Source organism: Pempheris klunzingeri, chromosome 2 (genome assembly GCF_042242105.1).
Source record: "Pempheris klunzingeri isolate RE-2024b chromosome 2, fPemKlu1.hap1, whole genome shotgun sequence".
NCBI lineage: Eukaryota > Metazoa > Chordata > Actinopteri > Acropomatiformes > Pempheridae > Pempheris > Pempheris klunzingeri.
Genome location: NC_092013.1, coordinates 7,550,466 through 7,565,662, shown reverse-complemented (window position 1 = coordinate 7,565,662; position 15,197 = coordinate 7,550,466). Strand labels below are relative to the sequence as shown.

Below are 15,197 nucleotides of genomic sequence, written 5' to 3'. Positions count from 1 at the left end.
CCCCGAGGCCGTGGATGGCACAATTAGGTGCTCTCTCACCTCTGCAGACTGAGGTCACTGGGCCACTGAGGTCAGGGGTCATTCAGGGTCCTGTCTATGCTCCTTTCCTGACCCAGCATAGATGACTGGGACAGCTGACGTCAGCAGAGATCTAAGAGGTGTTTATTCACTGAGGACTTTTCTAAAACAAGCACTGGCTGGATGTCACATAAACGTTTTAAAGAGGTTGTATTAGTTCAGTGTGCATCTGTATTAAAAAAGATAATCATACGTCAGGAAAAAGCTCATCTTGTGAAATTCTTTCCAGGATGTGTGCTTACACAACCTCACATTTTCTCTCAGATCTACTTAAAGCTGCTGCGGCCAAACAGATTTAGGAAAAAACCTTTTTTTGGTTTGCACGACTTCATGGCCTGTCAAGGCAAAATTGTTGCATAAAATCATTTGTGCCATTTCTAAACATAAAGTCCACATCATAGAGTACTCTGTTTAACCTATAAATCCTACTTCAGCCTTTTAATCTGGAATATTTTCATTGACCTGATCCACGTTGTTTAACAGATTTGTTTTTATAGTATCTGGTTATCAACATGATAAAAATCATGGCAGACAAATGTTAGTCTGAACTCACACTCGCTCACATGTCAAAGGAAAAAAATTAAAAACTTACATCGGCACACATGATTTATCGGTTTCATGTTGTAGATTACATCAGAGAATAACTTTTAAAAACGTGTATGTGAAAATTCTACACAATAAGTTTGCACTGATTACTTTCAGATATAAAATGTTTACACTGATCTCTGTTTGGACAATGAATTGATGGAGGAGAATGCCGACACAGGACTGCATGCAGACTGACGCTCCAGCCCCAATCTGGAACCCATAAAGCTCAGACATCTCTGCAGCGTTAGACACAGCACTTCTTATTGGCTGAGAGGACCACTTACCCCCTTCCTCTATCGCCCGCCCAGCTAACGCACACTTCCTGCTTCTCTGCCTGGTTCAGGCCGAGCCACGCCCTCTGGAAGTCCGCTGAGCCAAAGAGAACTGCCCGCAGGCCCCGGGTTTGCGTTTGGGTATAAAAGAGGCAGTGGTGGACCTGCCTGTCAGATGGTTTGTTGTTGTTCTGTCTGCCAGGTTGAGAGGGGAATGTGAAAGTGAGAAATTTAACAAGGTAACCAGGAAGCAGGACAGCCAGAGCGCCGTCAAATCCAATGGAGATTCAGAAGCCGTAACTTTTTGACGAAAGAGAAGACTTTTGTTGCACGAGCTTGCCAAGTTCAAGTTTGCTGTCGTTTGAAAAAGAGCATCACAGCATCCTGTGTTTGCAGTGGAGGGTGAAAGGTTGTTGGTGGACAGTGCAATGAGAGAAGAGGTGTCCTGCACTAACTCCCCTGAAGGAGGTATGGGAGCCAGTGAGGAGGAACTGGAAAGAGGGTCGAAGAAGACCCACCAACAAGGAAATCGAAAACGTTCTCCTTACCCCAAGAAGGACAGCCTCGGTCAGGCAGAGGAGAGCAACACCGGCAGCCCCAACAGCCTGCTGCCGTCCGGGCCGAAGAGGTTGAAGAAAAGTCCGTCAACAGTTGTGTCGTTGGCCCCCACGCAACTGGGCCCCAGGTTGGATCAGCCCTTCGAGGACCTCCACTCTCAGCGAGTCATTGCCAACGTACGGGAGCGCCAACGCACTCAGTCCCTGAACGATGCCTTCGCATCTCTACGCAAGATCATCCCCACGCTACCTTCAGACAAGCTGAGCAAGATCCAGATCCTGAAGCTGGCTTCGCGCTACATCGACTTCCTCTACCAGGTGCTGCAGAGCGACGAGATGGACGCCAAGCTGGCCAGCTGCAACTACCTGGCCCATGAAAGACTGAGCTACGCCTTCTCCGTCTGGAGGATGGAGGGTGCCTGGGCCATGTCCACCAGCCACTAGGATCCCATCGAACTTCTCTCCTAAACCCTCTCGTGTCCACGTCTTCACCCCACCGCTTCTGTCTGTGTTTGCACCCATTTCCTCAACTCCGATCCTCTGAATTCTTCCCTGTCGGTCTGATCTTAACCTTTTCATCTCAAACCTTTGCACACATTCCTGCTTGATCTATGTGCCCCTTAACAGTTCTCTCCATCTCTACACCAGAATTAACATTCATAGTTGGATCTTTGCAACTAAAACCTCTCACAGTTCCCCTCCATTGTTTCCACTTCCACTGCTGGTCCTTGTCTGTCCTACACTTTAGTCCAGTGCGACAAGATGCTCTGCTGCAGCCCCTCAGGTATGGATAAAACATTCAAACACACACACACACACACACACACACACACACACACAATGAGTTCCATGCATGAGCACATGCAGAAATCATACAAACACAAACATGCACATGTATACACATGTCTGTATTCACTATTTCATCAGCATGTGTTCAAAATAGTTTAAAATAGTCTAAAGAGTGTTTTAGTGCATCATTTGTGTAATTACATTACAAAATACATCACCATGAATGAAAAATAAAACATTTACAAATCTGTGTTGATCCCTTAAAGTATCCTGTCAAAATAAAAGCAAAGATAAAATGTTGTAAACTTTTTATTTTCTAAATCATGTGAGACATGCAGCATATTATGAAGACGCTTGTTCCCAGATGTGTTTGGACAAAAGAATTCAAAGTAAAACTTTTCTAAAAAGTATGCATAAAGTCGCATATTTATAAATTAATAATAAAATGTAGATAGCATGGTAAACAGTCAAAATGTGTATGAGTTACACATTGAGAGGTCAGCACATGCTGACTGGGCCTTTGTTTACATACAATACTTATGGCTATCAAGTTTGTTGGTAGTTGTAAATGAAATTTTTTTATTTTCAGTTTTAAACCTGGATTTTTTTAATGCAAATATGTACAAAATTTTCTCCAAGTTATATATATATATATAATAGTATTTTAGAAAAAGATAATCTCAGCTAGAACATAATACAAATTATGTATTTAATTCTGATGTTCTACTATCAATTATCTTCTAGTCATATTAAAAACTGTATTGAAACTTAATTTATTATTATCATTAGTTTACAGATTTTCTAAAGTCTAATATGCTGTCAATTATTAGCTGATATTTAGCTGTTTGTTGTTATATAAAACTGATTTGGTTGATTAATGTTACGTAGCTCAGATAACATAAAGAAAGTTGTCACATCAAGAGATGGTTCTGTGTTGGTTTGTGTAAATAGTTGTGCACTCTTGCAAAAACCTTTCTTGATAAACGAAAAATCATTTAAAAAAATAAACAAAAAACACATGTAATATAAAACTTGTATAGGATATTTCATATTAGATTACAATACAAAATGTACCACGTGAAATTACTAAAAAAATTAAAATAATACAAACAATTATTTTTAAATCAAAAAGTATAGCAAAAAGTAAAAAAAAAAACAAGTATCAAAATATGAGTTAAAAAAAGTTTTTAAAAAGTCTCTATGCCTTCACACATCAGGAACAAACTCTGTGTTTCCCAAAGAGGAACAGCTGAAGTCATGGCCTCAATAAATGACATAGAAAATTAGATTGAGCATTGATTTAAAGGAAGCATTTTTTAGACATTTCACTAACTGAAATGAACTAACAGCACATTATCGTCGTCGTAATCTAAACTCTCCAGTGTTTGACAGACCCTCTGATGTACTGAAGACAAATGTTTTCCCCCAGAATTTGTAGGATCGACTTCACACAGGGTCTGTTTTTTTTCAACCGTTTTAACAGACACCAGATTCCTGTGCAGGTACAGCATGAAAGGAGGAAAAGAAAGGGAGAGTGAAGAGAAATAAGTGGAGGCACATCTCTTTCTTCCCCCCTTTCTCCCCCTCTCTCTCCCTCTCTCTCTCTCTCTCTCTCTCTCTGTCTTTCTGACTCTCCCCTGCAGCCTTGCCCTCTCTCCTCGGGATCTTGTATCGTGCAATCAGGCCCCGCCGGGGCCCAGACAAGCAGGAACCTTTAGATTGGAAACAGTTGTGTGGTATTAGGAAGGTGTGTGTACCAGGGTAAGGGTCAGGCCTGTGTGTGTCAGCACATGTACATGTGTACTGGTGTGTATTTGTGTTTGCAGTGAGCTTTAATTACCTGTGCAGCAGCGCGCACAATCTTTGGAGTGTGTGTGTGTGTGTGTGTGTGTGTGTGTGAGCACATCTGCAGATTAGTAAACAGGAATACGCTTGCAGATGTTCTTTCAGTGATTCTTATCCCTCCCGTCTCCTGGGTTTAGTTTAATAAGACTAACAGCTTCATTTTTGCAAAAAGGCAGCCTAGACCTTCAAAATAAAATGGCAACATGTAAGATAAGCATTTAAATGAGTGAAATGTGCTGTTGTGCAGAGGCTGGTATTGTGCTGCAGGGAATACACACTTATTCATCAGCTCGATGACAGGTCAAGGTAAACACATTTCAAACAGACACACACACACACAGACACAGATCTTGGCGTACATATAAATGATATTTATTTATTTGTATTTAAGTATTTGCACGGTTACACGTTATTTAATGTGCAGGAATCAGTGAATCGCCACAAATGATACTACCACAAAGTACAACTACACAGGATAGATGCAGCAGATATACATTACACTGTCCAGACACACACACATGCAGCCGCTCGCCATGTGCACACTGCAGGTGTTCCGCTACGCATTATTATTAAACCTCCAGAGGCCTCTGCAGCAGACGTCGAGGCTCTCCAGTCAGTGCCAAGGCGCCTGCACGTGGAGTAGAGTGGTGTCCTTGAACGCAACGCGGTAGTTATTACCTACCACTTGGCCTGCTCTGCCTGTTATCATCAGCTCCGCAGGGGCCGCCACAGAAAGTGCTTGAAATTCAAGGCCTGAAACTGACCCAAAGGTCTAAGTTTAGGGAAGAGATGAGGTTAGAAAGAGTCTGAGAAACATCAAAGGTAGAGTGTGCGTGCGTGTGTGTGTGTGTGTGTGTAGTGTAATTTGAAACCTGTGTATGGCCTACATGCACTTTATGACAAGCATCACTCATATATGTGAACACCCACAAAATGTTTCAAAGATCAACGATGCTATTAAAGTCTGTTTTTCAGTTTCCTGAAGCTTCAAAATCCTTTATCCACATTATCTCTATAGTAGATGCTGTGAATGGCGTGGACAAAATAATTGGAACACAATACAATATATTAAAGTGTATACATTTTCAGTTTATGTCGAGAGTGATGCTGTAATTCATGTCGATGTGTTATATTGCAGTGAATGTTAAATACATAATTGGTTTGACCTCACTGTACTCCACGAAAAGTACAAGTACACATAATATTTTGTACTTTCAGTGTAGAAGAACCTTTAAAATTTTCCTTGAGAGTTTATAACATGCATACAAACACAAACATAAATGTTCAGCAGACAGTGTGGGTGTCTGGCTCAGGATGAGACTTTCAGAATGAGACAATTGTTCTGTGTGAGTTGGAAAAAACAATACTTTCCTGTCTGTTTATACTATAATCAAAATGCCTGTCACTGCTCTTTCCTCTCCCGGAACCTCTGGCTCTGCTGCGTCCATGTGTGTGTGTGTGTGTGTGTGTGTGTGTGTGTGTTTTACAAGTTTGGACTGACCAGCTGTTGGATGCTCTTCTGTGCGTATTAAATCTCTGGCTTTCAGTCCGGACTGATCTGAGAGCAGATCTAAAGTCCTCTGTGGCTCATCTGCGTTTGAAAAGCCTCATCCAGAAGTCGTGGCTTCTGATAGTCATCTTTATTTTTAGAGAGCCAAACTGTGAGCTGAGCGCAGGTGGGAGGGTTGTGTGTGTGTGTGTGTGTGTGTGTGTGTGTGTGTGTATGCATTTGACTGCTGCATGCATATGTGCGTGTGCATGTATCTGTCTGTGTGCTGGCCTTGCTTAGACAGCTGCAGGGTTAGAGAGCTGTGGAGGAATGACTTCTGGTTTGACACGTAGACAACAAAACACCACATAACTTTGGAAAAAAATGCATCAGGGTCTGTCAAACATTTACAATTGCATTTGATTCAGAGTTATGTGAAATTCAAAGAAATCATTTCAATAATTTTCACAGTGTAAAATAAAAAGAAATGCTCCCAGAAAACCACCCAGAATCACATTTAAATGTGTTTCTTTAAAAGTTGTTTCTTATGAATCTTTGGAAGGCAATCTGAATCGAGGACAGGAGTGGCGGACTCCGCCACTGCCAATAAAAACTACAATATAGAGATATAATTACTAAATGTACATACAGTGAATAGGGGGTTTAAGTTCATGAAAATCTTAATGTAACATTAATATAGTATAACTAGATTAAAGATAAATGAAAGTCTCCACAGTAATTGTGTGTTGAAAAGAAAAAGCAAATGCGAGCAGCAGAGTAGAGGTTTCCCTGCACTCTGGTACATTACATGACAATTTACACGTTCACGCTTTTATTACATAATGAAAGTCCTGTGACGGGATGACACCCACAAACATACATCGGACTGTTTCTCGATGGATCTCTTCTCCTCTGTGTGTGTCTTTTCTCTGTGTGTGTAATTACCGAGAACTGAGAGCTCTCTGAATGAAATGTTTGCTTGTTAAAACAAGAGAGGAGAGGTTAAGGAGCTGTGGGGATTTTTCCACTTTCCACTAAACAGAAGTGTTTGTTTGTTTGTAGACACATTTTACAACTTCAACACAAATCTCAAAGACTTTCACTGGAGTTTTTTTTTTTTTGCATGCCACTGCTTCAGAATGAAATGTCAAAAGTGTTATGATGTTAACTCATATCTGTCTTTCTTATCTCTGCAGAAAACCGACAAATGGAAAATTCTTTGTTCCTGCCTCACCAGACAACCCCTCCATTTTTTAACATTAAAAAAAACCCTTATCTCTTTTTTTTTTTCTCTGGACACACACTCGACTTGTGACACTGAGGTGTATTATTCTTCCAGCTTGACTCTAACAGTTTTCACTTTGTGTTTCTGAAACACTGGTGATGAGACACAACAGTCAAGCGCTGAACATTTTGAATGACAAGAACAAGAACAAAAACAAACAAACAGCTGGCCTGCGTTGACAATGAAACAAAATGGCTGCTGGTTCGAGTGCCTTGGGTAACCCAGAGATAACCATCATCCACCCGACTCTTCACATGGGATGACTCGCTGCCAGACAGACATTAAGATGACTAATGATAATGGCACAGTGATGGTTAGAGGGCGGTCACAGCCAATGAATGTTTACAGCTAAAATGCTAATAAGCTAATCGCTCTGGCTCTCAAAGCCCCGTCTTGTGGGAGAAAGAGGAACAGGTTTTAAAGTGTATCTGTTTGTGAATTTGGTGTATGGACACTGTATTACTTTAACTCTGCTCATGCGTTACACTTGGCTTAAATGAGAAATGTCCATGGGAAAATGCCTAAAAAACCACTGATCACAGATCAGCCACTATTCTGTTTATTTTCACGTCAGTTTTTCTGTTTAAGTGTGAGCGCTGCAGAAAAGTTTTTATAAAATACAAGAAAATGTCTTTTTCCTGCAGCTTTTAGATATATCTTTGCAAACTTTCTGTGAGCATTAACACTGAATGCTGCAAAAGTAAAAGCAGAAACTTTCATGTAAAATGTGCCAAAGTGATGATGAAGTGATTCCAGCCATAGTAGTAGAGAATTCATTTGAAACCATAAGTAGTCTAATTACTGTTTGATCATGTTTCTTTTGTACTGTTTTGCATTTGCTTTTGATATTCTTTGTTGTGTCAACTCCTGTGGACAATAAAACTTTTCTTGATGCTGTATATGAGTGCAATATTTTGATAATTGAAGGAATAATGAATTACATGCATGCCTCCGAAATAAATGAATAATCTTATTCAAATGTATATATTTTACCTTTATTAAGGATTTTTTTTGGAAACAATAACAGTAGAAAAGACAAAAGAAGACAAAAAAACAAAAAAAAGTCATTATGTACACATTATGTACAGAAACAAAATCAGTGAGTCAGTTAAAAGAAAACTGGTCTTTGCCTGCAGTTTTAATTAAGATCCAGTTCGTTAAGGCTACCTTCACACAGGTTGGTCAGCATGATACTTCAAGGCACATGGGCTGACAATTTGGTCTCTAAGTACACACAGGGTTCATTTTTGAGATCAAATACAAAAATAAGTCATTTGCATTAATTAAGACAAAAGATAAGACATTAGATGTGTCAGGTCGCTGTCACGAATGTTCTTGTAAAACCACGTGACACTCATCCGTCCGACCGTTCTACACGATGTGGAGCTGAAGCAGCTCCACGCTCTCTCACCGACGTTAGTTTTCACATTTTGATTACATTAACAAGGATTTGACAGGTTTTGAGTTGCATACACACAATGCAACATAAAGAAAGAAAGAAGGCAAACATACTGTATGTAAAAAAAAACAAAAATCTATAGCACCGTCAAATTGTGTTAGACATGCAAAGAGCACTTCAAAGGCACAGAATCTGAATGTATGAATAGAAGTCATTTAGGCTTTTTTTTTTTTTTTTTATGAGAAATGAATTTGTTTATATATCCGTCCTGTGCTTTTGGTGCTGTTCAACTGTTTGGATAGAAAAAAAAGAAACATTCATAAACTCTTCAAAGTCTTTGAAGTTCTTTAAGCCATGCCAGTCCAAGGACGGCACATTGTTCTCATAAACTTTGGTTGCGCTTAACCTGTGTCCAATTGCACTGGGTGGATATTTAACTATCTCAGTATTATTGCTGCGTCCTAAATGCTAAAATGTCATTGTTTGGTCCGGGAAGCACATCGTCCCCAAACAGAACTCCGCTACAATGCGTCAATGATAAACGAAGGACACGTCTGTTTGTCCCTGTCATCAAAGAAATAAAAGTATAAAAGAAATTTACAAAATACAGCAGGAATGCTCATCCACAGGTAGAAACACTAGTCCACTAAAAAGACATGATCAGAGTTCAGATTTTAAGGGCGTCGTTCTGATCGTCCCGTCCTGAGGGCTCTGTGAGTGATTGTCAGTAACTGTTTGGATGAGTCTCATCCAAAATGTTCAGCATCGATCGATCTCCAGACGGAGACGGTGTGCTCTGCATTCTCACACATACAATCGTTTCTGAGTGGTCACGCTGCACTGAGGCATTATGGGTGATTTCTGCCTTTGCTGACGTGTTAAAGAATCTCTTTCAGGGACCCTTCGGAGTGATTTCTTTCTCCCCTGATACTGATGCTCCGATGACAACAAGTACGAGCTCTTCATTTTGACCAATCTAACCAATACCAACAGTATGTCTACACATTTAAGACGCACTTCATCAAAGACTGCGGTGTCTTCTTTTATCTGTCGGCGAGCGATAACAATCACTGCAGCCATCTAAAGTCTTGCTGCATGAGCTCGCCTGACAGGCCAAGAAAGAAAAAGAAAAGACTTAAGAAAATATGTGGACATACAAAACAATATGAAACATATGTATCTCAGACTTCACTGTAGCTTCACTCTGGATCTCATGCTGATATTCACTAAAATGTGTGCCATGGGTCAAATGACTATAAATTCAAATACACTAAAAAAAGGAGCAAACAAGGCGTTTGATCGTCAACATGGCCGACGTGGCTGCGTCTCCTCCATCTTGTCCAGTTCACATTACAGAACGTTACAGTGCAAAACGATCAGAAACCCCTGATCAGTTCCTTCATTGGATCTTTGTCACATGCAGACAAATTACATCACAATAAGTCATCGCAGCGGGACGTGTTTTAGGCGCAGAGGGGACGTCTGCTCTCCTTCACCGGCACGTCCTGTGGGGACGACTCCTTCCGCTCTGAGTGATTGGCTGCAGCGAGCCAAGCCGACCTTTGACCGCGCCTTCAAGGTTACAGCAGTCCGAGTGGTCTCTCGCAGGTTTTGTGGGAGTCATTTACAAGGTGAATGTTTAAAGTCGCAGGGCTGTGCTTTGTCAAGTGTGAGTTCATGCTACGTTATGTCATCAACTCCCAAAAGAGAGTGAAGATCCTTCATTCATCTGCCTCTGGTTGTCTTTCTTTACAACTTTTTCTCAGTTCAGTGGTCGATGTCCCCTCCATGAGGAGCCTGTAGGGGCGTCATGACAATATAGATGTTGTTTCTTGGTGTGTGTTTGAATCAGAGTGGTTGGGCTGCAGCCAGTAGTAATGCAGGTGGAGGAGTTTTTGTGAGGTGATGAATACAGTGGTCGAACTGAGGAGGACATCTGATTCCAGTGATGGTCCAAGTGTGTAACGCTGTGTTTGTGTGAGTGTGTGTGTTTCCACTGAGACTTGGTTGAGGCAAACTGTCAGGAGACTCTTTCCTCAGTGAGAATCTTTCTCTGTCAGTTTTTCCGGCTGTTTCCTTAACAAACGAGAGAGAGACAACGATTTTATTACACATCAAGTGCAATTCTATGACGACGCTGAAGCAGAAGATATTAAATTCGTCGTCGTCCTTACTTGTCAGAGGCGATGGCTCCCATCGACAGTGAGGCGATGGCGCTGACGGCCTCGCTGTCCGAGTCCCGTCTCAGCCGTTGTCTCTGCGCCTGCAGGTAGGACAGATCCACTGTGGCGGCCGAATCCTTCACGCTCTGCCAGTACTCACCTGCAGGAGGCAAGAGGATGAAACAGAGGGAGAGGACAAAGGAAGGGAAAAGATTAATGACCTCACTTGCCGGTATTTCAGTATTTTGTTTTCATCTTGAATGGTTCCTTGAGGGACAGCGTCTGCACTGCATTATTAAAAAGCAGTGCTTGGTGTTTGATCCACCGGTTGTGGCTGTTTGATGTGAATATAAGCACTGACTATGATATAAACAGCCCGTGGTATAAATATCCATGTTGATAATTCCAGAAAAGTAAACTCAAGCTCTGTTCTCTCAGAGTCTCCAGGCTCGAGTCCTGTGACACACAGTGGAAGTAAAATCAATCAGTGTTTGCAAATGTGTTCGTCTAAGAGCGTGTGTGTGTTCTGGCTGTGCATGCAACTCACATATATTTCACCCCGGGCCTAAATTATGGGCTTAACATTCTTGTGGCTTTGCAAATATTTTTAATTAATCTAATTTAGTTGGGATAACATTTGTGTGCAATCAGGAGGGGATGTTGCGAAGGTCGTGTGCCAGAGAAGTGTTTGAAGATAATTGGAGCCAGGGCGGCCGTGCATGTGTGTGTGTGTGTGAGTCTGTCTGTGTGTGGGACGGCTGGAGGGAGGGATGGGAGACAGGGATGTAAAGGAGGAGAGGTGGCCAGAGAGCAGGAGGGGTGAGGAGACGGAGGGAGGTGCTAAGTGGAGAAATAAAGAGACCAAAGTTAAAGAGAGTGGAAATGCAAAAAAAAAGCTGAACAGCTCGTTCAAGTAGAGAGAAAGAGCGGCGTTATTTTCTGTTAATTACAGCTGAGGGAATCGTCAAACTACAGAAGTGGATCAAACATTGAAAAATGATTCCCTACCTTCACAAATATTCATTTATCAAGAAGGAAGAGGAAGCAAACTTCATTTCAAATACAAAATGTAAAAGTTTCTTTGGATGCCCTGAAATGTTGGCAATTTGTAACTTTGTTGTACTTTTACTGTCCCTCCTCTGTTAGTCTCCTGTCTTTATTTCATGCTAAAGGTTTTCTTCCTCTGAGTTGACAGGCTGTCTAAGGATGAAGAGGAGGGGGAGGAGGAAGAGGAGGATGTTGTATGCTGTAAAGATTGTGCGGAAGTCCTGTGTCATCCGTGGCTATATTAATAAAAAACTGACTTGACTTGAAAGCTTTCCATGTATATGATGGTGAACACGGTATCACTATTAACTGGTGTTCCTTTGAGGAACAAAACATGTTCCTCAAAGACGAAACATTTTTCTTGTTGTCGTGCCTGTTTATTTCACTTCAAACAAGCTGATGGGAATATATTTATCTCACACTTATTGTGACATCTCAAATGTAGCAGCTTGTGACTGAGAGTGAGATAACAGAGGTGAGAGTGAAGGAGAAAATGTGCAGTTACAGGTTATATAAATGTTATATATATAAATATGTTAACACCCAGGACCCCCACAGTCTCAATTACTGTCTATTTATCTATGTTGTAAAAATGTTTTCACGTTTGAATACTGAAAGGTGAGAGGCAGCATAGTACTGCAGTGGTGCTGCTGACTTGGATCCTAGCGCAGGTTGTGATTCTGCAAACTACACAGTTGATACAGGCGAAATAATACAGTCTGAACTCCTCCTCTCGTTATCTGAAAAAACCTCATGTATGCCTTCTGTCCTTTTTGAAGAGGTTCTTAAAAAGTCGTTACATTTCTAGACAAAATAATGGAACATGGTGTTCAGAGATTTGCTGCTATTCATCTTAATATACACGATGAATCTTTCATCATATGTACAGCATGTCGCACACAAGGTCCATCAACAATTAAATTCACGTGTCTTGTCAGAAGACTTTCATCATCAATGTGATGGAGATTAGTGTGCAAAATATTATGCAGGGTTTTGGAGAGGTGCCATTGTGTAAATCTGCTCAGGAAGGAACGCAGGTGAAAATAATTTGCTGAAAACTGGAGGATGTTTCTGCCTGAGCAAACTGCACCTCACTGCACTTTTATTATCTTTTTATTTTTTTAACATTTCATTGAGTTTCTTGTTGTAAACCCTAAAAGTTTTATAATATAATATAATATTATATTAGCCTGCTAGTCAGGTTTTCAGTTTTATATTGACGTGTGAGGTAGCATATGTGTCCCAGTGCTGAGCTGTGCAGGTGAGAGGCTGGTTTGTGAAGAAGGTGACAAATGTCTTCTCATTTGTTGCAGTTTCACTGCATAGGCCTATACGCATATAGGATGAAAGTATAGCATATAGCATATAGTTATGAAGTACCTATGGCTAGTGACGCTCGACTGTCATAGTGTTTTCCACACTGATCAGCACATTGTCTTACTGGTTGTCCAACTAGTTGTTTGCAAGAGTTTACTGATGCACCTAAGACCCTTTACTTCAGAAAACACTGGGGTGGATGCTACAGGCTGTGTTGTGTCGAGGCGTTCAGTTCTCACCCTGAACCTGGATGACTTTCTGCAGTGACTTGACAGCGTTTACACACGGCTTCTGGTCCAGCACGGACTGGGAGAGAGGCTCCACCTGTGACACAACAAGCAGTTAGAGGACTGCACACACACAGACACACACACACACACACACACACACAGACACACACACGCACACACACTCTCACTCACCTCCATGCCCAACAAGGCGCTGACACAGGCTTCAGAGGCATCACAGATGGCCTTGAGGTCATGTCCCCCCTCCAGAGCCAAGACCACCCGACCCCCAGCCAGTGACATCAGCTGACGAGTCAGGAAGCCAAAACCTGGTAGAGAACAACACACACACACACACACACACACACAGGTTGGGCCACATGAAGGCTGTTCAGAGACTTCTCAATATTGATTAAGGAGATGAAATGATTCCATCAGTGTTGATTGAAGTTGTGAATGTTTACACGCTGGTGTCGCCTTCCTTCGTTCAGAGTGGCGATCCCTGCCTTGTATTCATGATATACCAGATTTCATTCATCTACATTTTATTCAAAAACAAGAAGTAGGTCCTGACAAAGACAAACAGTTTCTCTATGCATGAAGAAACTTGAATTTCTCCCTGAGGTTGTACTCAGGAAGTTTTGGTTTGTTTTTCTGCTAAGTTTCACAGCACTTCTCACCTAATTCTAATGTCTGACATCAATCCTTACAGCTGCAAGTGTTTATCCACCTGAAAATAGTCTGTGAGGAATGACTAAGCTTTATGATTCTGCAATTTGTCCCACAAGTTAGTTGGAGCTATAAACACAATCTGGCTTGGTGTGTGCTGGATCCAAAACACAGATATTAAAATAAAATGCGGGACAAATGAATATCAATTAATCATTTTCACAACAGAGGTAAAGAAAAAACAAAAGTTCACATCAGGCAGAAGGTTAATCTAATCTAATCACTTTTACCAACACCAAACAAGTCATTCATTAAGAATATATATATATATATAGATATGTATAAATAAGTTCAAATAAGTTCAAACTGCACTTTGTGTGTGTTAATGTGAATTTGTGCTATGTGTGAACGAGGCGCTGACTGAGCCTTACACTTGGCTGTGACCTGGTAGCCTCCCAGTGGCGACGAATGTCCTTCGACAGCATCAAAGCCAGCTGACACCAGCACCACATCAGGGGAAAACTCGTGGGCAATGGGCATCACCACGGCTCTGAGGGGGAACAGGGAGAACAGCATGGTCTAAACCGAACACTGTAAAGTATGCTCATTCAAGCTCTGTGGCCTGGCTGAAATTAGACAGCACATTTCAGAAATCATGTTTTCAACAGGTGTTTATAATTTGTGAAAAACTGGAACAGTGAATACAATATAATATCGTGAGAGGAGGAAGTCATTGTGGGACTGATTTAACATCAGAATAGACTTTGCTTATTGTAATAAACAGGATATTACGCTGCCTGTAAAGTTAAAACAAAAGAAAAATATAAAACTGAAATCGCTACATAGCCGAGGTGATTGATTTGCGACTCGTACAATGTCAGCCTTTTTCTCTGGATTGTTAACTGCAAACATTTACTTCATTGTAAACTCCATCCATTTGAAAATGATGAAAGATAAATTATCAAAGGCCGTGTTCCAAGTCCTTGATCTCTGTTCTTGATCCAGTCTTGGTAGGAGGCCAACACTGGAAGGTGGGGTAGCTCCCAGGTGTGAATGTGTGCAACTGTTTAAATGTGAAGCAGAGCACGGCTGGAAAAAGCAGCACACCGCAAACCTCTCCTGGATATATACAGATTTGAAAAAAAACAACAAAAAAACGGCCAAAGCAAAGACTTGCATAACTTTAGGCAGGTGGCAAACACTGAAAAGTTTCTGTTTTTGTGGGTGACACAAGCAGATAAAAATGAGACCCTTGACATATCTGGACTGAGACGCCCACATACTGTCTACTCTACTCAGGGGAGACCACTTTCCTCGCTTCTATGCTCTCCTCCTCACTTCCTCTCGTCTCCCGCTGCCAGTTATTTAGCAAGAGCGCACAGCCCATGCCGCGTTTGATTCTCTCTCTCTCTCTCTCCCTCTCAGCGGCAGTTCAAAGGCGTTTGTGTGCGTCTGGTTCCTATTAGGAGCTCG

General features: G+C 41.4%; 2 protein-coding genes across 5 annotated transcripts in view; one reads left to right on the top strand and one right to left on the bottom strand.

Moving 5' to 3' along the window:
- The first annotated feature begins 1,366 nt into the window (after window positions 1-1,366).
- On the top strand, window positions 1,367-1,939 carry LOC139217040 (twist-related protein 2-like). Its single transcript, XM_070848314.1, has one exon. The coding sequence runs from the start codon at window positions 1,367-1,369 to the stop codon at window positions 1,937-1,939; it is 573 nt and encodes a 190-aa protein (XP_070704415.1).
- A 5,945-nt stretch (window positions 1,940-7,884) lies between these two features.
- The window catches only part of LOC139211937 (histone deacetylase 7-like), a 41,559-nt gene continuing 34,246 nt past the window's right edge, over window positions 7,885-15,197 (bottom strand). For all 4 annotated transcript variants that reach the window (XM_070842390.1, XM_070842376.1, XM_070842367.1 and 1 more), the window contains 5 exons: window positions 14,156-14,274; window positions 13,251-13,384; window positions 13,068-13,152; window positions 10,477-10,624; window positions 7,885-10,378 (listed from right to left, as the gene is read on the bottom strand). In XM_070842390.1, the coding sequence (XP_070698491.1) occupies window positions 10,339-10,378; window positions 10,477-10,624; window positions 13,068-13,152; window positions 13,251-13,384; window positions 14,156-14,274 (526 nt within the window). In that variant the 3' untranslated portion in view covers window positions 7,885-10,338. The remainder of the gene's footprint in view (window positions 10,379-10,476; window positions 10,625-13,067; window positions 13,153-13,250; window positions 13,385-14,155; window positions 14,275-15,197) is intronic.

Bases quoted from the DNA above. Each gene is read 5' to 3' on its own strand.
- LOC139217040 (XM_070848314.1), top strand. From the start codon at position 1,367: ATGAGAGAAGAGGTGTCCTGCACTAACTCCCCTGAAGGAGGTATGGGA.